The 27,167-nt window shown below is 44.4% G+C and overlaps 2 protein-coding genes across 2 annotated transcripts in view; one reads left to right on the plus strand and one right to left on the minus strand.

The window, feature by feature from the left end:
- Positions 1–4,377, plus strand: part of Lypd1 (LY6/PLAUR domain containing 1) — a 38,535-nt gene extending 34,158 nt beyond the window's left edge. Inside the window, exon 4 of the mRNA XM_035444946.1 lies at positions 4,142–4,377. Within this exon, the coding sequence (XP_035300837.1) occupies positions 4,142–4,377 (236 nt within the window). The remainder of the gene's footprint in view (positions 1–4,141) is intronic.
- Positions 3,863–27,167, minus strand: part of Gpr39 (G protein-coupled receptor 39) — a 197,318-nt gene continuing 174,013 nt past the window's right edge. The window contains exon 2 of the mRNA XM_027417774.2: positions 3,863–5,322. Coding sequence (XP_027273575.1) covers positions 4,811–5,322 — 512 coding nt within the window. The 3' untranslated portion in view covers positions 3,863–4,810. The remainder of the gene's footprint in view (positions 5,323–27,167) is intronic.

Below are 27,167 nucleotides of genomic sequence, written 5' to 3' on the forward strand. Positions count from 1 at the left end.
TTGCACCTTTACGGATATCTTGCCACACTAGTTGTTGTGGTTGACTGAATTGGACAATTGGTTGCTTTTCTCCTTAGGGAGTTTGAGTAGCACCTTCTTTTACTATGAAAGCTAGCCATTAGGGAGGAGAGTTTCAGGCTAGCTCTGGCTAGACTCTTTCTGAGTCCTGTGTTTGAAGTAAGTGGTGTCTTCAACAATAGGGACTCACCTCTGGGAGACAATCAAGGCAATCAAGGGCAACAGTAATAGCCTATACTGTTTTGGAAGCCTCTTGGAGTCCTTTGACCAACAACTCAAAAGGTGGCTCCTGATGCCTGGTGTTGAGGTTTTGTTAGATGCCCCATGGTTCTTGCAGGGAGGATTGTCAGCCCAAGAGACATAACTTCATTGTGTGGCGTGGGGAGGAGGAGGTACACAGTGAGATCATTGGCCAATTCAAATATGGTGAGCTTCTTTTCCCTTTAAGTAGCTGGATTGGTGAATGACAGTACTTTTAAAATGAAGGTTGGCACAAGAACATGGCTCACAGCATTAACTAAGCAGGGCTCATAGGGGCTCACAGAGACTGAACCAACAATCAGGGATCCTGCGTGGATCTGATATATATATATATATATATATATATATATATATATATATATATATATCTGCATATATATTATGACTGAGTAGCTTGGTGTTCTTGTGGGACTCCTAACAGAGGGAGCCGGGGCTGTCTCTGACTCTTTTGCCTGCTTTTGGGACCCTTCTCCTTCTTCTGAGTTGCCTCATCCAGCTTTGATATGAAGGTATGTGGCTAGTCTTATTGTAACTTGTTATGCCATGTTTGGTTGCTATCCCTGGGAGGCCTGCTCTTTTCTGAGGGAAAAAGGAGGAGTGCATCTGGGGAGAAGGGAGGTGGAAGGGGCGAGCTGGGCGTAAAGGAGGGAGGGGAAACTGCAGTAAGGACGTAATACATGAAGGAAGAAAAATATGAAATAAAAATAAAATCAAGGCTAGGAATATATTGTGTAAAACTTAATTTTCTTTATTTTTTCAGCTAAAAAAGATATTATATTGATCAAAATAAAACATATTCCAGAAAAGAGTTTGAAAATACTAGAAAAAAAACTTAATTTTCTAACAGGCAAAAGAAATGGAAACTTTTTAGAGAATTCCTGGGAAGTGAAACAATGCCTCCTGCATACGATATGAGCATTCATACACTGTCCTTGTATTTCCAGAGCAGCCGCCTTCCAGGATGGCTGACCAGCGCTAGAAAATCAATCCTTACAAACATGTAGTTACAGAAAAAAAATAACATGAAATTGCATGTTTTAAAGAAAACTGAACGAACTTTTTTCCCTCCCTTTGAGAGTTTCAGGCAGTTTGAATCGTCACTATTTCTACACTACACACCCAAAGTGGCAGGTCTCCTGGAGGGGTGCAAACTGAAACTACACTTGTCCAGATACCTACAGGCAATTGCTGGGTAGAGATGCCTGGCTGCTGATGGTGAATGTTATATATCACTCAGCTGCAAAAAGCAGCATGCAGACTTGAGACCTTTGCTTCTGAGTCCTGTGTCATTATTTTATCTTACCCATCCCCCCACACACCAAAGCTCATTGGCTGAGTCAACACACACTCTTTTGAACTCTTCCACCTCCATGCCCAGCTGGTTATTGAATTAGCTATTATGCTCATTGCTGTGGTAGATACCTGACTAAAAGTTAAGGAAAGGTTTATTACATGCAGGAGTGTCCATGACACTGTGATGTGACACTGTCATCCACAAATGTGTTGGGCCACTTTCACAGCTGTGCTAGGACACTGGGCTGGTTATGGCTCAAGTCTGTCTTGGGGGAGAAGGCATGGAGATAACATGAGCATAATGCAGCTGGCCTCATTGCACCTGCAGTCAGGAATCAGCATGCAGACAAGAAGTGGAACCAGACTATCAAACCTCAAGGCTAATCCCCAATGATCCACTTCTTCCAACCTCCACCTTTCCAAACAGGGCCACTATCTAGAGACTAGGTGTTCAAACACATGAGTCTATGGAGGGCATTTCTCATTCAAACTACACTTGCCACCGCAATATGTTCTATTGCAGTTGACAGCAGAGTCTGATGATGGGAGGGACCTGGGCAAGTTACTAAGTCTCAGTAAGCAGTCTGCAGGCTCTGGATCAGTGCAGTAGGAAAAGTCATAGGGCCCTTCCTCCTAGTACTTTCAGCCATGGGAGTCAGCTTTTCATCACTGTAGCACAATGCTTGAAATAATGTAGGAAGAAGAAAAGCTCTTATTGGTTCAGTTTTTGAGAGGGGCTACAGAGATCTCTAAGTCAGCAAAGTGCACATTATGCAAGCACCAGTGCCTGAATTTGATCCCCAGGACACCCACTTTAAACGAATCCATATGTAGTGGTCCACGCTTTTAATCCTTTGGTCTCATTGGCCAGCCACTCCAGCCTAATTGGAGAGCTCCAAACAAGTTAGAGAACTTGTCTCCAAAAATCAAGATGGGTGGTTCCTGAGAAACAACATCTGAGGTTACATACATGAGCGCGTGCGTGCGTGTGTGTGCGCGCGCACACACACACACACACACACACACACACACACACACACACACGAGATGGGGGTGTGGACATGGAGATTGGAAGCTCAATCCATGGTCAGAGACTTGTGGTGCTGCAGCATATTATGACAGATGCATGTGAAGAAGTATGGCCCCTCATTCCATAGCCAGGCGAGAGAGAGAGAGAGAGAGAGAGAGAGAGAGAGAGAGAGAGAGAGAGAGAGAGAGAGAGAGAAACTAGAGTGCCACCGTCTCCTTTAAGAACATGCATGCTGTGACCCAAGACCTCCCTGCTGAACCCCACCTCCCAGCAGCACCATGCTGGGGACCAAGGTTTTTCTGCACAGGACTTTCCAGGGCTCACTATATCTAAACTTTAGGAACAGCACTAAACGAGCTGGCACATGATAGCTGTCTATACAGTGTCTTGTATCCAGGAAGGCGCAAACATACTTAGCTGTTAAAATTGTTACTGCTTGGAAACAGGGTCTTATGTAGCCCCTGGTGGTATCAAACTCACAGGGTAGCTTCGGATGACTCAAACTCCTGATCCCCATGCATATCACTCCCAAGTGCTAGGGTTACAAGTGTGCACCACTGCAAGCAATGTATGCCAATATCTGCAGTGCAGGGGTGGAACCCAGGGCTTCATGCCTGCTTGGGCTTCTATCAACAGTGATACAACTCTGTTAACATTATTATTACAATTGCTTAACTGTAGTGAATCCTCAGGGGGGAAGAAACATACAAAAAAAAAAAAAACATGATCATCAGGTAGACAGGATTATTTCCTTTGGAATTTGCTCTGTATTCAGAGAATTTGGGAACTTAATAAACTCTTGATTGGGAGCCATCTCTCTAAGTCCACTTACTAAGTAATCACAGAGATAATATCTGGGTATGTGGTATGTGATCCTAGCATGAGATGGTTTGAACAATAACAACAGAAAGAAAAACTTTGTTGTCTACTATAAAGTAGAAGCTGATTTAAAAATAGACCTTGTCATTAAGAAGATGGCACAGTCACTAAAGCACTTGCCATGCAAACATGAGGACCTGAGTTTAATCCCTAGAACCTACATAAGAAGAGCTGGATGTAGGGGTAGGAGAGACGGTTATGAGTTTGCACTGCTCTTACAGAAGAATTTAGCTTCCAAAACCTCCATAAGGCAATTCCCAACCACCTATAACTCCAATTCCCTTTTCTGGAGTCTGAGGATACTGCATACACACATACATTGAAGGAGGGAGCAGAGAGAGAGAGAGAGAGAGAGAGAGAGAGAGAGAGAGAGAGAGAGACTTTGATTTTAATAACTCTTTATTCATGGATATAGCAACTAAAATAGCTGTCAGAACAATTTTGTCAAAAGTGAGACAGTGTCTGTCACATTCACTATAGGCTCTGTGTGACCTCCATGCCATCATCCAAAAGAACTCCCAGGATGCAACAAGCTCAGGGGACAAGAACCTTTTCTCTGTGAGGAATTAGGAAAAGCTATGCGTTCAGATTTGGGCTCAAAGTGATGTTTGGATTGTAGGCCACACATGCTAACCCCACTTCCGTGGCCCTGTGTTGCAGGGATCATGTACCGGAAGTCGTGTGCATCCTCAGCAGCCTGTCTCATCGCCTCGGCTGGGTACCAGTCCTTCTGTTCTCCTGGGAAACTGAACTCCGTGTGTATCAGCTGCTGCAACACTCCTCTTTGCAACGGGCCGAGGCCCAAGAAAAGAGGCAGCTCTGCCTCGGCCATCAGGCCAGGGCTTCTCACCACAGCCCTGCTCTTCAACTTAGCCCTCTGCTTGGCGCACTGCTGAAGCTTAAGGAGATGCCAACCCCTGCTGCATCATCTGTCTGGCCCTTTCTCTCTCACCTCCTTGAGCCTCTTCTGGGTGTCCTTTTATTCTGGGTAGACAAAGGGGTCTTTTCAAGTAATGCAAGATTGCCATGCACAAATACTTTGTAAGTTCTGAAACAATTCATTCTGAATTTCTGTGTGTAGTTGAAGCAAAAGTATGGAGCAGAAAGCCCAGGTCTTCCCATCCCGATCCGTGTAGCCACCACCAAGGCCAGCCTGGAAGAATCAGCCCTTAGACATCATTGAGATAGGCATCTGCCCTTCCCAAAGCCTCCAGCTTCCATTCTGTCCCTGATGGAGTCACAGTCTATTTGGGGACTGCTGCGTGAAGGTAACTTTGCTTCTGCGGGACGGAAGAGCCAGTTTCTGCTCAAGGCTTCTGAACTTGGCATTCACACTTCCTGCTCCTGTAAACCATTTTCTGTGATGGAATCAGCTGGTTTGGTCTCTGAGTCAGTCTGTGGTGACTCGGGACTCATGGACTGGGGCTTAGCCTCTCCCGGCCTGGCCTCAGCCTGAAAAGTGCTTAGGAAAACCTTATTAGTTCTCCTAGAGGAAGAGTTCCGCCTGGCGCCTAGGAAGATGAGGGGGCTTCGGACAGAGCGGGTGCTGTCCTTGGTGGAGCTGAACTGGGCACGCAGGCGTTTCTCATGGTTGACGTGCTGCAGAGTCAGCCGGCAGCATAGGACCTGCCAGAACACCTTCCGGAACTGCTGAGAGGACACATTGTAGAGGAGAGGGTTGACCACAGAGCTGAGGTAGAAGAAGGTGTCAGAGAAGGGGAGAAGGATCATGTATGCCTTGAAGTACGACTTGGTCCAGTCATGCTTGGGTGTTGCCGCAGCCATGATCCGCCGAACCTGATTTGGCATCCAACACACGGCCAGCGTCACCACAATCAGTCCTGGGCAGGCAAGAACAGGAGAGAAAAAGAGATGGGGGAGAAAAACAGCATGAGAACAAAAATAAATAAATAAATAACCCATAAAATATTCAGGCCTTCGTTCTGTTGCTTACTGGCCAGGAAATGGTACCAATTTTTCAATGCTGTGCTTGACGGCTTCTTTTTGCCACTGGCAAAGGAGAATTTAATGCTGCTTCAAGCTCAGGGGACTTGGCTATGTTAAAGAGCGTTAAATGCTTTCGACGGTGTATTTATACCTGTGGATGCCCGTTAATTTTCAAAAAGTTTTCACTGTTGCTCGTGTATCCAGAAAATATCTCATGTTGGCCATAAATATGGTTTTGTCTTTTTGTTTCTAGATGGACCCATAAGCTATAGCCATATTAGATGAAATGGTATTTGTTTTGTAAACAATGACTAAACTAAGAAGATCCAGTGATATTTTTAAGTCAAATGGAAGTTCTTTCTCTTTGGTTAAACAAATGTATTTTCTGACAATGATTTTGCATCCAATTTCAGGAGAAGCAAAATCAGGGACAGATTATTATGAAGAAGTACCACTCAGCCCTCCTCCTTGTGCATGAGGCATTGACTATCTGGACACTTACTTAGATGCCCCACACTTGCATTCTGGCTTACATGATCACAGCCACTTCTACAGTTCTGATAAACTGCAAACTGAAACCACAAATCGATATATATATATCTTATGTGTGTGCATGTGTATACACAGATGTTCATCTACATACACATACACACACAGGTGTGTGTGTGTGTCCCAAAAGGCATACACACCTCTAACCATGATGCTTCTATCTAGTTCAGCATCTCTGCTGCTTTTAAAACATTTCCAGAAGCAATACCCCATCCACCTTCACATGGGAAAACAAGTTACCCCTAACACCCCAATCTCTGAAGCTCATTTTGTGTACAGACAGGAGCACACACTCTGCCTTTGTAGCACTGAGCTGCAGTGTGGCCAGGAATGCTCAGGTCCTATGGAAAAGGGAGGTTCCATCCAGCCTACCAACTTCCAGACACCATGGATGCTGCATGCTTTCATTCTGCCTTACATGATCACAGCCCCTCCTATACTCTGACAAACACCTGGAATCACAAGATGGTGAGACTTCACAGACAAACCAAGAAAAGTAAGCCTGGGAATCGTTAGGGCTTTCTCTTTTCTCAAGAAGCTGGGCACACAGAACAAAGGTTCCTATGAGAGGGGCTGATATCTTAACGCAAGAATTTGATCAGACTGGAAAGATGGCTCAGCAGTTAAAACCTAAGTTCTGTTCCCAGTGCCTACATCAAGCAGATTGTAATGGCCTGTCACTCCAGCTGCTGGGGAAAGCTTACACCATCTGGCCACCTCAGCACCTGCAGTCCTGTGCACACCTCTCCCCACAAAATTAAACATAATTTTTTTAATTTTGCATTTTATAAGTACTTCTTCCCACTCTGACCCTTCCGTAGGAAACTACAGACAAGTGACTATTGGTAGTCACAGTTCCTTGCCTAGAGGAGATGGTAAATACTTCATTAGTTAATGGTCCAGGGCAAGCAGACGTGTTCATGAGCCCAGGGTTAGCCAGAGTGTCCTTTGACTGGTGGAGGAGGAGCCCTTGATTGACAGTACATGACTCAGCTGCCCCCAAAGACAGACCCTCCAAACAAAGGCATCTCTCAGTAGGGAAGGCCTGGGAAATTCTGGTCCTTTGTGAATTTCCAAGGATTCCTTCTGTCAAACCTCAGCCAGGGCTTTGAGATTAAAAACCAGTCTGCTTGTTTCTTCCCTTTGAATTTGCTTTCCTGAGAACAGTCAGTAAATCTAAGAATAAAATAGGCAACGCAACATATTGATCTGATGAAAAGGCTAAATAAATAAATAAATGCTATCTCAAGTCAAGAGCAGATTCCAAATCACCTTGTTACCATTGCTGGATAAAAAACAACAAGAATAGAAACTTTCTGATCTATAGAAACAACACCTGCACAGGAAGCCAGGATTTTGAGGGGCTCCCAGCCGAGTGCTGGATTTGTTCTGAAGTTTTATAGTTCTGAGTGACTAGTTCAGAATTGATTGTGAAGGAGAACAGATGCCTGAATACATGGGGAAGCTACACGTTTTCACAATGCTTTGCCTCCTCTCCCCCACTGCACTGATTTTTACAGAACAAGTGCAGCCATCATCTGAGGATGTATTTGTTAGAATATGAAAATCCAGTGCACAGCTTCCTGTTCTTGCTATGTGGCACTGTGGGAGGTTGCCCTCTGAGAAGCTAGAAAGCTGATTAGATGCTCCTTGTACCCCAACAGGCTGAATATGGCATTGCTTTGAGAGCCAACCAGTAAAGTGATGAGAGAAGGCAAGTTGGGAAGATAGGAGAGAGATGTTGGGAAGGGAGGGGAGAAACATTAGGGTGGAGGGGGAGAGACGTTGGGGAGGAGGAGGAGAAGCACCCTGAATTTCCTTTAGCATTGCATTGCTTTCTGCGGTCTTCATATCTGTTTACACATCCTTCCATTAGCTTCCTGCATGTACTTGCTCAGCCCCAATCATCCTGCATCGATCATCCCATCAAAAGAGATTTTAGTTTGAAAAGAAAAGAAAAGGAAGAAGAGACGAAAGAGGAAGAGCAAGAAGAGAGGGAAGAAACCCAACATCTAGGTAGAAGAAAAGGGATGGGCCAGACTGTGATCCAGAGCTTGCTTTGTAGTTTCAGCCAGGATGAACTCCTGGCTCTGAAATTGAAATGAGATAGCAAATGGCAGGTGGGTCCATTTGAGTGAGTAGCAGCAAACGGGAGAAAAGCTCAGAAGTCCTCAATGATGAGGAGCTGATAAGGAAGCTAGGCCCTCTGGCTGTGGAAGTAGGTTGGTAAGACAGTGAGCTCAGACTTGGAAGAAGAAAGACAGAGTGTGAACAGAAATGGATGAGTTCTAGCAGGTCTAGGCACAGAACCAGGAGCTGGAAAACTAGCTTCCTCCACTCCAGTTTGTGTGCTGGGTACTTACTCCCCACATGGGTTTCTCTCTCCTGACAACCCACAGAGGTCAAAGCAACTAGGATCTTTATTTGACAAATGAGAAACCTGCCCATCTCCAAGACCCGTGATGCAGGATTCCTTTTCCTCTCAAGATGCAATACTGTCAATTTCTCCTCTATTCAGTTTTTTTTTTTTTTTTTTTTTTAGAAACACAGACAAGAGGGCTACAGAGATGGCTTAGCTGTTAAAGTACTTGCCTCCCAAGAGTTCAGATCTCTGGTACCCATGTGGATGCTGGATGGACATGATGAGTCTACCTGTAATGCCAGCCTTGGGATGTGGAGACTAAGGATTCCCAGAGCAACATGGCTAGTAAGACTAGCCAGATTGATGAGCTCTGGGTTTGACTGAGAGGCCTGGCCTAGGTGAATAAGGTGGAAGAGTTAATTAACAAGGATAAACAATTTGACATCAACTTTAGGCCTCCACATGTGCACACATATGCCCCACACAGGTGCCGACATACATATGCAGACATGCATGCACGTACATGCACATACAACACACAAAGCAGCAGGCATGAAAATGGAAGAAAAAAAAACAGGTAAGAAAGTTGTCATTAACTGTGACCCATATATAATGAACATCATTAAATCCACTGAAATAACAGAAGCCATACATTTAATTTAAAAATTGTCAACAATAATTTTTATAATGCTACCTAACTCCACACACATATAGCTGGATTTCTCATGCAAGTGAAATATGGAATCATTATGAAAATGATTGGTGAGATTTTTTTTAATTCTTTACTCACTTCTGCCCCATTCCAATTGTCCCTTTCCCAGACATGTACACTCAGCACCCAGGAACCTCCTAAGCAGCCTGCATTTGCAGCACTACCAAGCATTGCTGAATCCAAATTGGATTTCTGAATGTGTATCCTGACTGCTTTGCCAGCCTCTCACTAGAAACCATTCTGTAAAAGTGATGATCAAATTATTCAAAGTCTACATTGTTCTGAAAGTAGAAAAAAAAAATGTCTCCTGCATGTCTCATCCCAAATCCTGACTCTCGGGAACAAACAAATCATGCCGACTGCCTGGCGGAGCTGTTGGCATACCCTTCCCCCACCTTACCTGGAGGTGAGTGAAATGGCTGCCACTCTGTGTTTAAAAAGGATAATTTGTTCTAGGAAAATGGAGCGCTGGATCCATAAGGTGCCACCAATGGCAGTCTGAGACATGTGCCCACAGGCAGTGTGAGAGTTGAGTTAGCCTTTCTAGAACAGGAAGCCACCCAGCCCCTTGTGCAAAATTAATCATTTCAAAATGACAGGTAATTGTTCATTGTTACATGTGGAAAAAAAACCCACGCTTTCCCATGATACACGGTTGAGAATAAATACCATACCTAACATGTCCACAGGAAACTTTCTCTTTTGGCTGTTTGAAATTGGTTCAACTCCAGCCCCAGCTACTCTATAGCTAACACAATGCTTTAAAGTCTTATTCATGGTTTAATGGAGTGCATTAAAGATTTGACTAAATTTATGTTTGGCTGCAATCAATTTAGACTCGTGTATTGTATTTGGGGAAAAAAATCTATAATGCTTTGGTCTGTGTGGTGCAGCATGGAGCCCACATTTAAACAGCGTGAGTGTGAACTTGAATGAAGATTGGCAAACTGAACCCTCTCACGTAGAGCAGGTAAACTGTCCTAACTGGATTATTGATAGGTCGGTATTATACCCCAGACAACATTGCACTTTGGATTTTGAAATGCTTTCATATCTTATCTGTTTCTCCACATAAAGCACGCCTGGTTTTTCTCCTCCATCACCACTATAAAGTGACAAGAGCCATTAGACAATGAGTCACACACATCCTTGGCAGAATAATGTTTACAAAACAGATGCAGGGCTGGAGAAATGGCTCTGTTGGTAAGGGGTTTGCTGGACAAGAGTGGAGACTTGAGTTCTTTTCCAGAAACCACATAAAACTAGATGCCATCAAGTGTGCCTATAATGCCGGCACTCCTACTACAAGACAGGGGGTGGAGACAGAATCCCTGGAACCTCCCAGGCCAGCTCGCCTGGTGGAGGGCAAGGACCAAGGCATCCAAGGTTGTCCCCAACCCCATGCCTTCCTGGCACTTGCACAACCACACTGGCATACATGAATACTGTCCTAGTTTGGTTTCTGTGTTGCTGTGATAAACACGATCAAAAGCAACTTGGGGAAGAAACAGGCTATTTCATCTTAAAGGTTAGAGTCCATCATCAAAGGAAGCCACGGCGGGAACGTAGAGCAAAAATCACAGAGGAATGCTATTTTCGAATTTGCTCCCAGGTGTATGTTTGGCTATCATTCTTAAATAACCCAGGCTCATGTTAACCTCAAAGATGGGATGAGAAAGACCACTGACTCAAATCATCCGGGTAAAATGAAAGCAAGAAATTAATTAAAGCAAGCTTTCTTATTCATGTGCACAGGCTGCCTCCCTCTAAGGCAGGGTTTAAAGATCAGCATGGGATGTGAGGAAGACAAGGTTTCTACAGCTCAGGGATAAGGGGTTTCCAAATGGGGCATTTGGCAGGCAAAAATAGACAGGATACAGGAGTGGAACATAAGTATAACAAGTTAGTCATAATGACCTCCTGAAAGACAAAGACATGGTAGCCATAACAACCTCTGAAACAAAGGTAGGGTTGCAAGATGGTTACAACAACTTTTTTGAAATGAAGACACGGTTGCCATTTCCTATGATAGGCAGTACAGAATCATTTGTAGTTAAGGTTGCAGGTGGGCATAGCCCAATCCTAGAGAAACAGATTTAATCACAAACAGTAATGAACCTAGTTTGTCTTTACTATATGATGACTTTCAAGCCTAAAATGGAGGCAGACTGGTTCATTAGCCCATCTGCCTCAGGATGGTACCACCCACAGTGGGCTGGCCCCTCCTACATCAACTAGCAATCAGTAAAATGTTCCACAGACATGGCAACAGGCCAATCTGATGGAGGCAATTCTTCACTTGAGCTTTCTCTAAGTTTGTGTTAACTTGACAGCTGACTCTATGGCAGTCATATGTACACAAAGATTAAAAAAAAACTCTCACCAAAAAACAGAAGCAATGCAGATGTTTAACTCCATACCCTGGGTATGGTGGCATGCGTTTGTAATCCCAGCATTGAAGAGATGGTGGCATTTCCACAGCATTGGAGACAGATGGCTTGGTTTAGTTTTCTAGATTTGTTTGATACTGCAGCCTTAGATGTAGTGTTATTGACTTATTCAGGACTATGCTCTCCTTTCTCCCATCTGACCTTTAAGGTGAAGGTCATTACCAAGTATAGCCCTGTGGTCATCTCAGAGTCTCAGAAAAGAACATCTCTCTGGTCACAAATGAGGACACTAAGCCTAAGTGGTTTGCCCAAGATCTCTGAGTTCTGGGCTCATGGGCACCCTACCTTGGACTGCCAATGGAAGCTTTTGTGCCATTTTAGTTTGTGGGGGACAGTCCAGATTTAGGCTTAAGTGTTGACTTGTCAATTGATCGCAACTCACCTCCCCCAAAGAAGCACTCATTGAAATTTTTAGCTGTGTAATTCTCTTCCAAAGGAACATGAAACTCCAGCCTGGGTCAGTCAAGAATGTTCAACATGGTGTGTACTCACTCATATTTGGATTTTAGACATAGAGCAAAGGATTACCAGCCTACAATCCACAACGACAGAGAAACTAGGAAACAAGGACCCTAAGAGAGACATACATGGTCCCCTGGAGAAGGGGAAAGGGACAGGATTTCCTGAGCAAATTGGGAGCATGGGGGATGGAGAGGGAGTTAGGAGAATGAGAAGGTGAGAAGAGGAGGGGTGAGGAGGACATGAGGGAGCAGGAAGGTTGAGTTGGGGGAAGAATAGAGGAGAGCCAGATAAGAAATACCATAATAGAGGGAGACATTGTAGGTTTAAAGAGAAATCAGGCACTAAGGAAATATTCAGAGATCTACAAGGATGACACTAACTAACAATCTAAGCAACAGAGGAGAGGCTACCTTAAAGCCCTCCCCTGATAATGAGATTGATACTAACTTATATGCCATCCTAGAGCCTTCACCCAGCAGCTGATGGAAACAGAAGCAGACACCCACAGCTGAACACTGAACTGAATCCAGTTGCAGAAGAGGAGTGATGAGCAAAGGGGTTAAGGCCATGCTGGTGAAACCCACAGAAACAGCTGACCTGAACAAGGTGGAGCTCATGGTCTCCAGACTGATAGCTGGAAAACCAGCATAGGACAGATCCAGCCCCCAGGAACATGGGTGTGAGTGAGGAGGCCTCAGAAATCCATGGGGCCTCTTGTAGTAGATCAGTACTTCTCCCTAGCAGAGGAAAAGACTTTGGGAACTCATTCTACATAGATGTATACTCTCTCAGCCTAGACAGACAGGGGAGGGCCTAGGCCCTATCCCAAAGGATATGACAGACCCTGAAGATTCCCCTATGGAAGGCCTCACCCTCCCTAGGGAGCAGAAAGGGTATGGGATAGATAGGGTGTTGGTAGGGGGCATGGGAGGAGGGGAAAGAGAGGGAACTGGGATTGACATGTAAAACAATCTTGTTTCTAATTTAAATAAAAAATGGAGAAAAAAAAAGAGTGTTCAGGATAGAATGTGACTTTGGAACATGTGGTGAACCTGGCCCACAGGGACTCTATCCATCTGCCCATGCACCCATCCATTGTCTACTACCTACCCGTTCATCTGTCCTTTCACTTATCCATCCATCTATTATCAGCCTGTCTATCATCTGTCATTTATTTATGTATAGATGCATCTATCATCTATTTATCTATCATCTATTATCTATCATCATTTATCCATCTTCCAGCCAGCCAGCTATCATCTATCAATTTTTCCTTCTGACGACCCATTTTTCTAACATTGGCCTATCTATTGTTTATCTATCTACCTGTCTATCAAGCATCTATTCATCTATTATCTATCTCTCATTTATCATTCATGTCTTTCCAGTCACCCATCCATCATATATCACCTATCTTTTCATCTGTCCTCCCAATTTTCCATTCATCTATTATCTGTCATCTAGCAGACTACCTAGCTATTATTGATTTCTCACTTGTCTACCTACTTATCTGTCCATCTATCTTACATCAGTACTTAGAGAAAAATTGTTATTAAGCCAGGTTTGGTGGCATCATTTATTAATACCAGCACTAAGGAAGTGGAGATAAGTGGATCCCTGGGGTCTGTTGGACAGCCAGCCTTGCCTATTTGGGCCAATTAGAAACCTTAGCTTAAACCCAAAGTTTGGTGCCTGAGGAATAATACTTAAGGCTGTCTTCTGGCCTCCCCATGCATGTACACATGAATTTTCATTCAGACAAACATGTACGAATACATAGAAAATGGTTTCTTACTAGTATTGACTGAGTAGAAATGATCTGGAAACTTATATCTATCCCAAGAAATGTGGTTTGTGTGACTGGAACAAATCCTAAAGAGTTCCTTTCCTACCTGCGTCAGAGGTTCACTTTGCTGAGCTATTGGAACTTTGTGGGTGTAGTGGGCAAGCTGAGGGGTGGTGAGATTTCTGTAACTATGATGGTTGTTTGCCCCTTTTCTACCTACTTCTACTTTCTAATTCTAACTCGGGTTCCAGTGCAAAGGACTAAAGATTTCACTATTTCTGGTTTGCTTGTTTGTTTCCCAATTTATATCCCCTGGAGTATCTTTATTCATGTAGCAGGTGTGTTGACAGTGCTCTAGCATGGACACTGTCGCCCTAGGCATTGATGCTGAGAAGAACAAGGTGACCTCAGTCTAGTTTTCTCAGAAACATGAGAAAGGTCAAAACAGAATGTTAAGGTAGCAAAAACCAGGTACTAACAAACAGAGACACCAGATTTTTTTTTTTTTGAAAGGGCAGAAATTTCAACTTAACACAGCCTACAGTCACCTGAGAAGGAAGTCTCAACTGAAGCATTATCTATGAAATTGGCCTCTGGGGGACTGTTTTAATTATTAATTGATAAAGGAGCACCCAGTCCACTTTGGGAGGTGCTATTCCCTTTTTAGGTGGTCCTGAGGTATATCAAAATCTAGCTAAGCATAAGCCAACAAAATGTTCTTCATGATTTCTGATTTAAGTTCCTTCTTGAGTTCCTATCCTAACTTCACTCAGTGAAGTGCTGTGAACTCAATTATAAGCCAAATAAACCTTTTCTTCCGGTAAGTTGCTTTTGGTCAAAATGGTTTTTTTAGAGCAACAGAAAAGAAACTAGAACAGAAGGGTGAGGGAGATGGCTTAATCAGAGAGGGTTTACTGTACAAACATGAAGAGCTGAGTTAGATCCCCAGCACTAACATAAAAAGTCAGATGTGTTGGTGCATAGCACAGGGAAGAGGTAGAAGGGGTTGGATACGGAAAGGAGACAGTGGCTTGCTGGCCAGTCAGCCTAGTTTAACCAATGAGCTCCATGTTCAGTGAGAGACCAAAATAGCAGAAGAGGAAGAAACCAACATTGGCCTCTGGCTTCTGCATGTACACACACACACACACACACACACACACACACACACACACACACACACACACACACGAATAAGAGTTCCTAGGCCAGCCAAGACTCAGCATTGCTCAGAATTGGGGGATGAAATGGTAGCTCATCTTCTGAGCCTGGCAAGGTTCCGCAGGGCTGCAAAAAGGGGTGAGTGAGGCAGTGGGAACCCAGCATGGTTAGAGAACACTCCACCAGCCTTTGTGGACTATAAATTAACTTGCATATAGTAGGCGAAGGAACATCTGCTATCAACTGACATTTAAATCGCAATTGCCAATGGAAAGTAAGCATATGGTTAGTTGAATGAAGAGCCAGAGAGAGACAAATAAACCCCATAAAAGATTTTAGCACTTTTCCAATTTATACGTTAGTGCTTGCCAATCTGCTTCCACATGCTATCGAAGGCATTGATCTCACTCCCTGACCTTTCCTGACCCAAGAAGCCCACCTTGGGTTAGTCTCCAACTTCTGAGACAATGGTTCTCAAACAAGGGTAAGAGAAATAGCATCCACACATGGAAGTTTTTTTTAAATGCAGATTCTTGGGACTGGGATACCAACTCTACTGCTCAGCTTACAAAGTGCTTGCTTTGAAAGCACAGGATCTGAGTTCAATCCCCAGCTCCTGTGTAAATATGTCAAGATGCAGACTGCATCTCTAATTACAGTGCTGAGGAAGTAGAGACAGGCAATCCTTCAGCCTTGATGGTCAGACAGCCTAACTTATTTGGTGAGCTCTAGGACAGTCCTGAAGAAAATGAGGTGGGGTAACTCCTGAGGAAGGCCATCTAAGGTGGTCCTCTGGCCTATACACACCACCTCACACACTTACAGGATCCTTAATTCTGACCTAGACTCACTAAATCAGGCTTTGGGGATGTGGGCTCGATGATGTGGAATTTATAAACCTTTGGGAAATTGTGTTGCTCATTCTAGTTGGAGAGTAACAATGTAAGACACACACCAAGTGAGTTAGGGCATCAGTGTGCTCTGGATGGGCTCTGTCCCTCTATCTCACCGGACTTGGAGGTACTTCATTTTAATGCACGTCTGCAGTGTGAGCTGTCAGTAACTAAAAACAGTCTCCCTCCTGTTGATCTCCTTGACAACCAACTGCCCATCTTTGATCCTCTCTTTCTCATCACCCTCATGCTCTCCAATCTCCCTCTGTCTCCATGTTCCAATTCTCATCCTTTCCCATATCCATGTCTCCTCTTTGTTTCTATGGCACTCCAATATATAAAGCTGTGACATCTCTCCTTCCTCTCTTCTCTCTGTCCCCCTCCCCAACTTGCCTCTTTTATCTTTTCCAAATTTACAACATGCAACTTTAACAGCATACACATTATTTTCTGGAATGGCCTTGAGAAGCACACTGGATCAGTAACTCAAAGGTCCTTAAAGTCTGAAGAAGTGTGATCACAAAAACAAAACAAAACAAAACAAACAAACAAACAAAAAAACGGTGATCACCACTCATTACTAAATTTGCCAAAGGAAATGAGTGTGGGCTACAGTGGGGATAGGATGTAGCTGGCCATGAAGTAAAGGCATTCCCTCCAGTGTTACAACTGCTGGATGTGCCAGCTGCACAACCATATCAGTGAGATACAGTCGTGAACTCAACCCATGCTGTAGGGTGAGCTCCATGGCCTGTGCTCTCTAACCCTGTTCAGCTTGCTTACAACTCCTATAGTGACCCCTAAGCTTGGTAACCTCTGTTTAAACAAATTGGTCTTACTGCCTTCTTTCTTATTGAGAAATGTTATTGAGGCGAAGATGGAAAAACTCCCAGGGTTTGTTTTTAGAGAAGAGTGCAGACCATGGCTTCATACTGATACAAACGCCATGGATGGCTGCTTCTATCCATGAAGACAGATGGTTGGATGCCCCATCCTTGCCCTGGGAATTTGATGGAGCCCAAGAAAAATCTCTCTCCCCAAGATGGTCTACCTACTATGTGGAGGCCAAAGACACCCCAAAATGGGACACAGGTTCTAAAGGGCCTGCAATTTGCTAAACAGTCTATCTGCCTCATTCTGTGCTATAAGCTGAGGCACAAGATGAAAACTATAAATCTCTACTGTAGCAAATAAGTGTTTCAAAAATGAGCCCTCTTGTCTGGGAGTTGAACAGCTACTTGACCTCAAAGTCAATGGCTTTCTGGGTCGTCGCTGTGGTTCACTGCCTGGGTTCCTTCATGATGCATGGTAAATGAACAACTGAAACACACAGGACAAACATTTTCTATGTGCATCTTGCCCATATATAGATTTCTATAAAAACAGACTACTCTGGAGGTGCCAATAGTAAAGCCCTCCACTGTAGCGTGGCCGCAAAAGCCCACAGTGATTTCTCAGCATGGGAACCCAACAATTTCTTCACCAGTCACACAGAGTACAGGAGTGGGTGGAGGGAACCAGGGCGTGATGCCATGCAAGCCTGCTGGGGAAACTGTGTACCACTTAAAGAGAAGCTCACAACTGGTACATCCACCAGAACAAATCCGCTCTTACCACCTGGGAGGGAGAAAGCCCCATTAATACTGATTAGTGGCTAAAAGCCTGCACTTTCCCCTCCCCTTTTTGCGTTTTTATTTGTGTATGAGCACAAGTTTGCACACACACATGTAAAGGCTAGAGGTTGATACTCAATGTCTTTCGCAGTGCTCTTAATCTCTTTCAGGCTAACCCTGACCTCACACAGAACTGACTAAACTGGCTGGGCACTGAGTCCCTGGGGAACCTCCTGTCTCTTCCTCCCCAGTTTTGGGATTAGAGCTGTGTACCACCCACATATGGGTTCTAGGGTGTGAAACTCAGAGCCTCATGCTTATATGGCAAGCACTTGTCTAACTGAGGCCAACCCTGTTAGACAGTGCTTTCTCGTAGAATGTAGTGGCCTATAAATGCTAAAGAGTGAATATCACAAAAGGCTGGCACTGAACAGACTTCAGAGATCGGCACATTAGTGAAACTGTATTGCCAGAGCAGTGGGATGAGGCACCTGATATGTACAGTGCAAGAGTTTAGGCTTCCCAGTGTGTGGTGCGTCTCCTCCGGAGAGCTCCCTGGAGCTAGAGTTAGCCCATGATGGAGAAGCAGAAAGGGAGCTTAGGGATGTGGAGAAAGACCAGCATGACAGGATACTGCTCCTGCCCTCTGTTCCTTCCTAAGATTCCTACATGGGCCCCAGAGCCTGGGAGAATTGGGGCTAAGATCTTGTGACTGGGAGAGAGGAAAAGCTAACCAAGGCAGCATTTATCAGACCACAGTTGGGAGTGAGGAGCATCAGAGAGAGAATGGTTGCACCAAGAACTTTCTCCTAGGGTTTTATAGATGGTCTCTCTGCTGCCAGAATGACCCACAAGATAGAATCAGGTTCTGAAAGGCTTGTTGTTGGGAATTGTGAGTAATCTGTGTTATACAAATAGTAAACTAGACTCCAGTTACTACATCTTGCTACTGCTGTAGAATCAGCACCAAAGATTCAATGCCAGATGTGGCTTCTGTCCTTCCTGATCTAAGCAAGGGGTGTATAAGAGACAGTTCAGAAAACCATAGCAAAATATCACTGACTGGTAGATGAAGCAGACAGTGTTTCTCATAGCTTAGGAGGCAGCTTTAGATTTAAGTCTCCTCTCATACTAACTGCTCTTGTGCTTTCTACAATAAAACTGATTCTTGTCTCTGCTTCTTACCAAGACAGCCCCATGGGGTACAGCAAATGTCAATGGATGAAACAGGAGACTGAATACCACATTTCCCAAAAAGACCTGTTAAAGGACCTTTATTTGTCTCAGAATAATTCACCAGAACTTTAAGAACCAGTCCACCACAAAGACACCACAATGCTCATCAGAGAAGCCGGAGGCCAAGGCCTGGGATGGATGGTTCATATGTGAGCCAAAGGGGTAGAGAAATGATAAGGAAGGCCTCTGAAGAGAACATGGTACAGGCAGAGGGCCACCATGTCTGCCCTCTAAGCTGGATGGCCTCAGGGAAAGGAAAGCTGATCACTGCAACTCTAAATTGCCATCGGAGCACAATTAGGTCTTCTCAGGAGGGGGCATGGGAAGAACAGAACATGAAGATGGAAAGGTTGGTTCCTATTCTACCTGAAGCTAACTGATATAGCAAGAAAGAATTGCCTGGCCACATCTGACTTAGCTTCCATCTAACAAGGGAAGTACTGCCAGCAGACGCATTCCTAAATCCTCTTCTACAAAACAGAGATAAAACCAAGCACTGAGAAGGTTAAACGAGACAATGGAAGCCTACCATGCAAGGGGCAGTGTCATTTCTGACTGCAACCACTATGACCATTTCTATCTCTGCGCTCTCCTCCAAAACAAACACACCACTGCTATGATCACATCTACAAGCATCCCCATATTCTTCCACCCACCTCCATCACCGCAGCTATCTCCAATATCACCTCTACCTCCTGCACCACCACCGTAGGAGTATGTCCACAATCAGCTCCCCCTCTGCCTCCGCCATCATCATATCCTTTTCTGCCGCCAACACTGTGTGACTCTGTCCAAGACAATTCCACCTCAATCTCCACTATCATGATCCCTGCCTCCCCCTGCACTGCATAACTATATCCACAATCAACCCCACCTCTACCGTCATCACTTCCACTAGTATCATCACCACTTTCTCCATCATCTCTGCCTCACCATCGTCTTTATCTCTACGACCATTTCCACCTCCACCATCACCTCCACTCCCAACCATCATTTTCACCATTGCTACTGGCGTCTCTCCCTTGTCTCTACTTATACAGCACAAGCATGGCATTCATCTCCATCATTATCACCTCTGATACAAGTTTCATTATCATTACCATATCTATTCCCTCATGCACTATAACTCCATCCTTACTACCTTGCCATTAGCACCATATCACATGGCAGTGCCTTTAGAGATGTTGATAGGCTCATCTCAACTCAGAGCTCACAGATAAATTCCAGCAAGATCCCTCTCCCTGCTATTAATAGCAGAGTGAGGACCAGAGCTTACATCTGATTGACAGCCTAGAGGTCTCTCTACTGCCTGGAAACAGAGCACCTACTACTTTGCCCTGAGGCCTCAACTCACTTATCAACCCTCGGCACACACACACACACACACACACACACACACACACACACACACTGATTTTAAAGTATAGGAACCGGAACTTGATGGAAGATAAGAGTGTAAGAAGAGAAAAACAATCCAAATCCCAGGAAGACTGGGCCCATGGGCCCTCTCTAAATTTTTTGTCATCACATAGCTTTTGAAAGAGGGATGAATAAGCAGAGAGATGCTCTAAAACTGTCTAGACTCCTAGTTAATTGCCTAAGAGAGCTTTCACTCCAGCGACCTTGGTCCTTCCCTCTTCACCCCATCCTTCACTCTACTAGCTGAGGGAAAGGGAAAGATGTCTCAGCCAGATTTGAACCTCAGCCCCTCCACTTACTAGCTATGTGTCCATGGGCTTGTATTTCTGTGGAACTGATTAAAGAACATCATCCATTTCATTATCATTAGGAAAGCCCAAGGACATGTGTGCACATCAAGTGCTGAACATAGCAGTCATTGATGAACAACCACGCACAGTGCTTATTACACAGTCCAGTTAGCTGCCCCGAGACAGAAGCTGCTCCACTGAACACAGCACATGAATTGCAATCACTACTTCTAAACGCTTCCAGTGAACTTAAACTTAGACATTTATTTATTTGTATGTATGTGTTCATGCATTCAGGTTCATGTGCACATTGAGCACCTGCATATGAAGAGTTAGAAGACATTTCAGGTCATTTTTCTTAGGCACTGCTTACCCTTTTGTTCCTTTGAGATGGGAAAAAGTAGGCTAGGGTACCTAGCTAGTGAGCTTCAGGGATCCTCCTGTCTGCACCTCTTCTGTGCTAGGGTTCCAAGAAATGCTGCCACATCGAGCTATTTAACGTGGGTTCTGGGGCTTGAACTTGTGTGTCCAAGCACTTTACCAGCCAAACCATCTCCCTAGTGTTATTCTTGTTCACTTAAAGCTTACCAAAAGCCCCAAGATTCCCTACTATTTATTCTCATTGCTAATACACAGTTAAGAAAGTTGAGGTATAAGTGTGTTAAATGACCTACAGAGTTCATACAGCTGGCAAACAGCAATACCAAGGGCTTGACCCTGACAACCCAGTCCAAAATCCTTGCACTTAAGCTGACTGCCCCTAGATGACCCTCCTCATTCTTGAAGCATGTCAGGGGACCTAAGATGAGATGTTCCCTGAGTCTCTGTTTCAAATTAAGATAATTCAATCACCAAATGGCCACAAGTTCAGGAAGGGGTCTCTTCTTGTAGATGTCCCAGTAGAAAACAAACTCAGTTTTCATGGAAATACAAACCCTCTAAAGCATCCTGTGACAGGGCATTGTCAGGTAGCTGTACTAGCAAATGCAGAAAACTTCCTTTTTACTGGGAAAGATTGAAGGAATTCAAAGAACACAACCAGCTTTGACTAGCAGCCCAGCAGGCAGCAGGTGACAGGTTTTGGTGCCTTCCTTTGAGGGCATTTACTTCATGATGAGTAAGAACCCCCACCCCCACTGCCTTGCAGGAAGTAGACGCTGGGAAAGGAGTTTAAGTTCTGTGTGGAAGGCCTGTTCTCATCCATCCTGAGCTGCTTGGGCCCCTCCCTATGAATACAATCTACAATTCAGGCTGAAAGTGCATTAGAAAATGAGTTGAACTCCCCATTATCTGTCCATCTCATGTAAGTGAGCAGTGAAATTCTTCCAAAAACTTTAATCAGATAATGGGAAAGATAGCAGGAAGAGGCACATGCAGAAGCGGGGCTCCTACTGTTCCTGATTTAGAGCCAAAAGTCCCCACTGGAATCTGTCAGGCTCCTGAGAAGGTGAAGTATCAGCTTCTGAGATGCAGTTTTGTTTCAGAACAATCGGGTGAGAAGACAGTCGCCTGGTAGAATAAAATAAATCCCTATTGGTGGTCTTCTATTAATAAGGGCAGGGAAAAAAGTCCTAAATGAAATAGCCTCACAAAATCGAGCATCGAACAATTCCTCCCATCCAAAGGCAACAGTGAGCGAAGGGAATCATCTGCATTCTCATACTCCGTAAGTGCCATGTGGCTGAGCAGTGACGATCCTGCTCCTGTTTTTAAACCTACCCCTCTTCTGTTTTCTTATCACTGAAAGGCAGACAGTGTGTGCTTTCCTCAGCTCCGTCCTGCTCATCATCTCATTCTGAAGGACATTCTCATAACTTTGGTTTGAACCGGCATCTCTCTAGAGATATGTGACTTCCAAGTACCAGCTCCAGTCTCAAGAGACACCCACAGCTAACTTCCTGTAGCAAGGTGATTCTCAAACTTCCTAACGCTACAACCCTTTAATGCAGTTCCTCATGTGGTGACCCGTGGTGACCCCTAACCATAAGATTATTTGCATTGCTACTTCACAAATGAAATTTTGCTACTGTTATGAATTATAAGTATCTGTGTTTTCTGATGGTCTTAGGTGACCCCTGTGAAAGGGTCATTCAACTCCACAGGTTGAGAACCACTGCTCTAGAGGGCAGTTCTGTTATTCCTTTGGAAGGCTACCTCCTAGTCTGCTATGGGTAAAGAGCAAAATTCTCCATGATCCCTGTCAGAAACCCTGCCTATGACCATACAAAAGTCTGAAGGTCTCTTAGATTTGACATGACAATAAACACAGCACACCCCGACACTGGAGACAGATAAAGGACAGTAGGGATGGAGAGGTGGCTCAGTGGTTGAGTTATACACTGTTCTTGCAGAAGATGAGAGCTAGGTTCCCAGAACCCACACCTGGCAGCTCATACCCACACCTGACAGTTCATTCATACCCACCTGTATTGCCATCTGCAGGGGATCCATTGCCCTCTCCTGGCCTCTGTGAGTAACTACACACACACACACACACACACACACACACACACACACACACACACTTAAAAAAAGAAGAAAATTAGAGCCTAACTCCTGAGCAGCTGTGGGATGAGTCTGTGTCTGCACAGTCAGCCACCTTTCTCATCACTGACTTTGCCTTCCTTGGCTCAGTCCAGACTGGCCCACCACCACAGTGCTTCATCCACAGTAAGGGAGGCCAAGTGCCAGCGAGACAGACTACCTCACAGCTATCTGGAAGGACAGAAGGGAGGGACAGAGTTGGGCCTACCTATCTTGGACCATTTTCTCTTCCTCTGAAAGAACCAAGTCTGACTGTCCTCAGGCACTGAAACTCCAGTTTTAAAGACAGCACTGCATGGGGTGGAGGGTAGGATTAAATGGCCCCCTTCGATAACCAGCCCATGACCCTGAGGAGAAAGTTATTGACCCTCCTGTTCTTGTTTTCATTGATTTTGAAATTGAGAAATGAATATCTTCCTTGCTGGATGAGTGGAAGGAATATGAAATGAGATTTATGTCAATAACTGGTATATTGATAATCAGTCAATGTTATTCCCCTTCTGCTACCTAAACCCTGGGAGTGAAGCAAAGACAAAACAGAGTCTTGGCTACTTTGCTGACTCATACTCAGGTTTCTGCCACTGTGGCATCTGGATGGTAAGGTAGGCACTGATTTTCTACCTGCCTAGAATTAACTCACCCTTTTCTGCATCTGTCTGTGTATGTGTGTGGTCCATGCATTTGAGTGTGAGCATGGAGGTGTGTGCATGCTACAGCATGTGCGTCAAGGCCAGAAGACAACCTTGAGTATTGGTCTTCAACTTGTCACTCCATGAGGTCACTGTTTATGCTATGTAGTAGCATATGCCTATGCTACTACACCTTGCTTTTACATGGGTTTGGAGGATTTGATCTTAGGTCTCAGGCTGTCATGGCAAGCACTTTGCCCACTGAGCCATTTCCCCAGTCCTCTGCTAACAGCATCTTCCTGTTCATTTTGGGATCTTTACTCTTGACCCATCCTCCCCTCCAAAGACAGACATCCAGTGAAGCAGTGTTAATCAGGGTCCTAGGGGCTGGTTTCATCAATGATGAGCGTGGGATTCAAACAGGACAATGCAGAGGCAACCTGGGACACGTGCTGGAAGTCCTGAAGAGCAATTCTCTGCTGAGCTTTCTCAGTCAGAAAAATGCAAGTCTATAAGATGTAGTTCATGACTTGCCCAACACAGGAAGACTGCCCTGGAGGTTCCCCTTAGCCAGGGCAAACAGGCAGAGAAATAAAAGTAGCAAGATGCGGGGAGCAGGGTGCACACTTGTAATCCCAGCACTCAGGAGGCTGAAGCACAAGCATCATGAATAGGTCAATGGTCATAAGGTCTTCAGTCACAAGAGCTAGCACATTTTTCTCCTTATGATTTTTTTAAATAGGATCTCATGTAGCCCAGGGTAACCTCAAACTGTGTCTATAGCCAAGGGTGAAGATGAACTTGAACTCCTGGTCCTCTTGCTTCCATCTGCTGAGAACCAAGACTTCAGGTACAAGTCACCACAGTTAGCTTTCTATTGGTTTAGTGATGGTAGTGGTTTTATTTTTTCTGAAGCCAAACTGAATACAGTTATCTTGTATATGTATCTATGCACATACTCACCTGTATGTACTTGCATGTAGGTGTATATGCCCATATGTGTACCCATGGAGATCAAAGAGTGACATTTGGATGTCTTCCTCAACTGCCCTGCACACTACTCTTGAGACAGGGTCTCTTAGCTAAATCTGGAATCTAATTTGGACTAGAGTGTCTGGCCAGCAAGTTCCAGGGATCCTCCCATGTCCACACCACGACACTTGGGTCAGGGCCATGCCATATCCACACCTGGCTTTTTCCTAGCTATCCAAGCTCAGGTAGTCACGCTTGCACAACAAACACTTTAGTCACCAAGCCATCTTCCCAGCCACAACAGAATATGGTTTCCTTTTACTTCTAACCCTGAGTCCCAGCTACAGAGATACTTCTAGTTTAGTGAAACACAGAGGGGATTCATCATTTAGTGAAGTGAATACCACTCAACTACTCAGGCATATCTAAAACCCCCTCCAGCTGTAACAATATATACCTTTACCCATTGGAAGTGAGAGAAGTGGACAGGGATGCCCGTTCTTCATCATGCAAACGATAGGGACTTTATCTAGTCAAAGCACAATTTCTTTCTTTTCTCTGTATTGATAAAAAAGAAACCTGATCCTTCCCCTTCATCTGAAATCTATGCTTACTTATTTATTTCCTGTTACAAAAACAAAAAACAAAAACAAACCAGCTACCCCTATCTCATTCAAGACAGCATTGAATATAGAGCTTTGGGTTGGAAGCAGGGGTCAGAAAACACACCAGAGGAGCCTTCGATATTTGACCAATAAGAAAGCTGAAGACAAGCACCTAGCCAACACCTTCACAGACTGAGTCCTCTGGGCTGTAGAAGATTCCAGTTTCTCTCCATGACCTTACACATGGCAAAGGAAGCTATGGGTTGATTTACTATTGAGCACTTATCAAAATGCCTTTGGAGACTGGAGACTTTGCATTCTATTGGGCTGTGCCCTAACCAGCCGTGTGACCTTTCTATGTCATTTAACCATTGTAGACTTGCTTGTGCATTATTAAAATTAGGGGGCTGAACTCAGAGGCCCATAAAATGTCAGAAGTTTAATGAACCTAAGAGAGCACAGGCAGATGGAAAGCTGAGTCAGCATCATGAAGAAGTCAACCTCTACTCACTATTGGACTCTAAAGGTGAACACCTTCAAACATGCAGACAGAGAAGGTGCTGAGGGTGTGGCCAAGCTGTACATTTAAGATAAGCCTGCGTCTTCATTTTCATCCTTCTTCTAGCACTTGGTACCTTTGAATTTGACTTCCAAAATTGCATTACTTTGCTCATTTCTGTGACAAAACACCTGACAAGAAGCAATTTAAGGAGACGGGGTGATTCATTCTGCCTTCCAGTTGGAAGGATTTGGTCCATCTTGACATGGCAGCAGGAAAAGGAGATTGTCAGGTCATATTGTGTATAGACAGTAGATATGAAAAGACACTTTGTATGAGTTTACCCAAATGGCTAATACCCAGACACGACATGGCTGTGATCACAAGTTACCAGAGTCACATTAAACCAGAAAACAGATTAAGAGTAAACAGGAAGTGGAGCTGGGCTCCAAGGGCCATTCCCAGGGAACCACTTCCTCCAAACTCTCTACCTCTTAAACATTCACATCCGTCCCAAGCAGGACCACTATCTGGGGACCAAGTGTTCAGACACATGAAGGTCATTTCACATCAGCTGCAGCACAAATCTTTGTGAAATGGGGACATTCCATTTCTAGGCTGCTGATGTTTGAACCTTTGCCTGGATTCTGCTTCATAACACTTGGCCCAGTTTATTTATTTATCTTCCCACTTTTACTCGCCAATTTTATCCAGAATCAACAAAGGACTCTCAGAATACAGAAAAAAATCTATAAAACAAAGAAAATGTATGTGATTTAGTCAGAAAAAAATAAACAGATGAAAAGACACTTTGTATGAGTTTATCTGAATGGCTAATACCCAGACACAAGATGGCTGTGATCACAAGTTACCAGAGTCACACTGAAACTCTGTGACAGGCTAGGAAGACGACTCAGTGGGTCAAGTGCTGGTCTTCTAAGAAGAGGACTTGAGTTCAATCCTCCAAACCCATGCTATTTTTTTATAAAACTAGGCATGGTGGGACATGTTTGTAGTCCCAGTGGTGGGAAGGCAGGATCTTTGGGGCTCCATATCCAGCTAATCTAGCCCACTTGACAAGTCACAAGCCAGTAAGAGACTCTGTCTCTAAAAGGCAGGTAGATGGTACCTGAAGAGTGATTCCCAAGGTTGTCCTCTAACTTGCACATACACGCACATGCACACATATCTTCACACAAACACACACATAGTCTTTCTTGTGTCTATGACACCTCTTCTTGCTTCCCCTCCTGTCCCCCCTGTGGATCAGGCACAGGAGAGCATGCTCAAAGTTACGTGCAATGAAGACCCAGCATCCTTAGGGTACCTGAGCATTGTAGTCCAAGGAGGCTCCCTATTTCTTGGCATTGCATGGATATAACTAGAAGCCTTCTAGATATTAGAACAAGAAAACTCAAAGGTTGCAGTGAATGAATTAACTTCTCCAAGATCTCCTTTGGGGTTTTACAATTTCAGTCTTCACAGTGACCTTGGAAAGCAGGCATCCTTAAAGCTACTTAACATGGAAAATGGGCTCAAACATCTCCTATATAATCT

The sequence above is a fragment of the Cricetulus griseus genome, chromosome 5 (assembly GCF_003668045.3).
Source record: "Cricetulus griseus strain 17A/GY chromosome 5, alternate assembly CriGri-PICRH-1.0, whole genome shotgun sequence".
Lineage (NCBI taxonomy): Eukaryota > Metazoa > Chordata > Mammalia > Rodentia > Cricetidae > Cricetulus > Cricetulus griseus.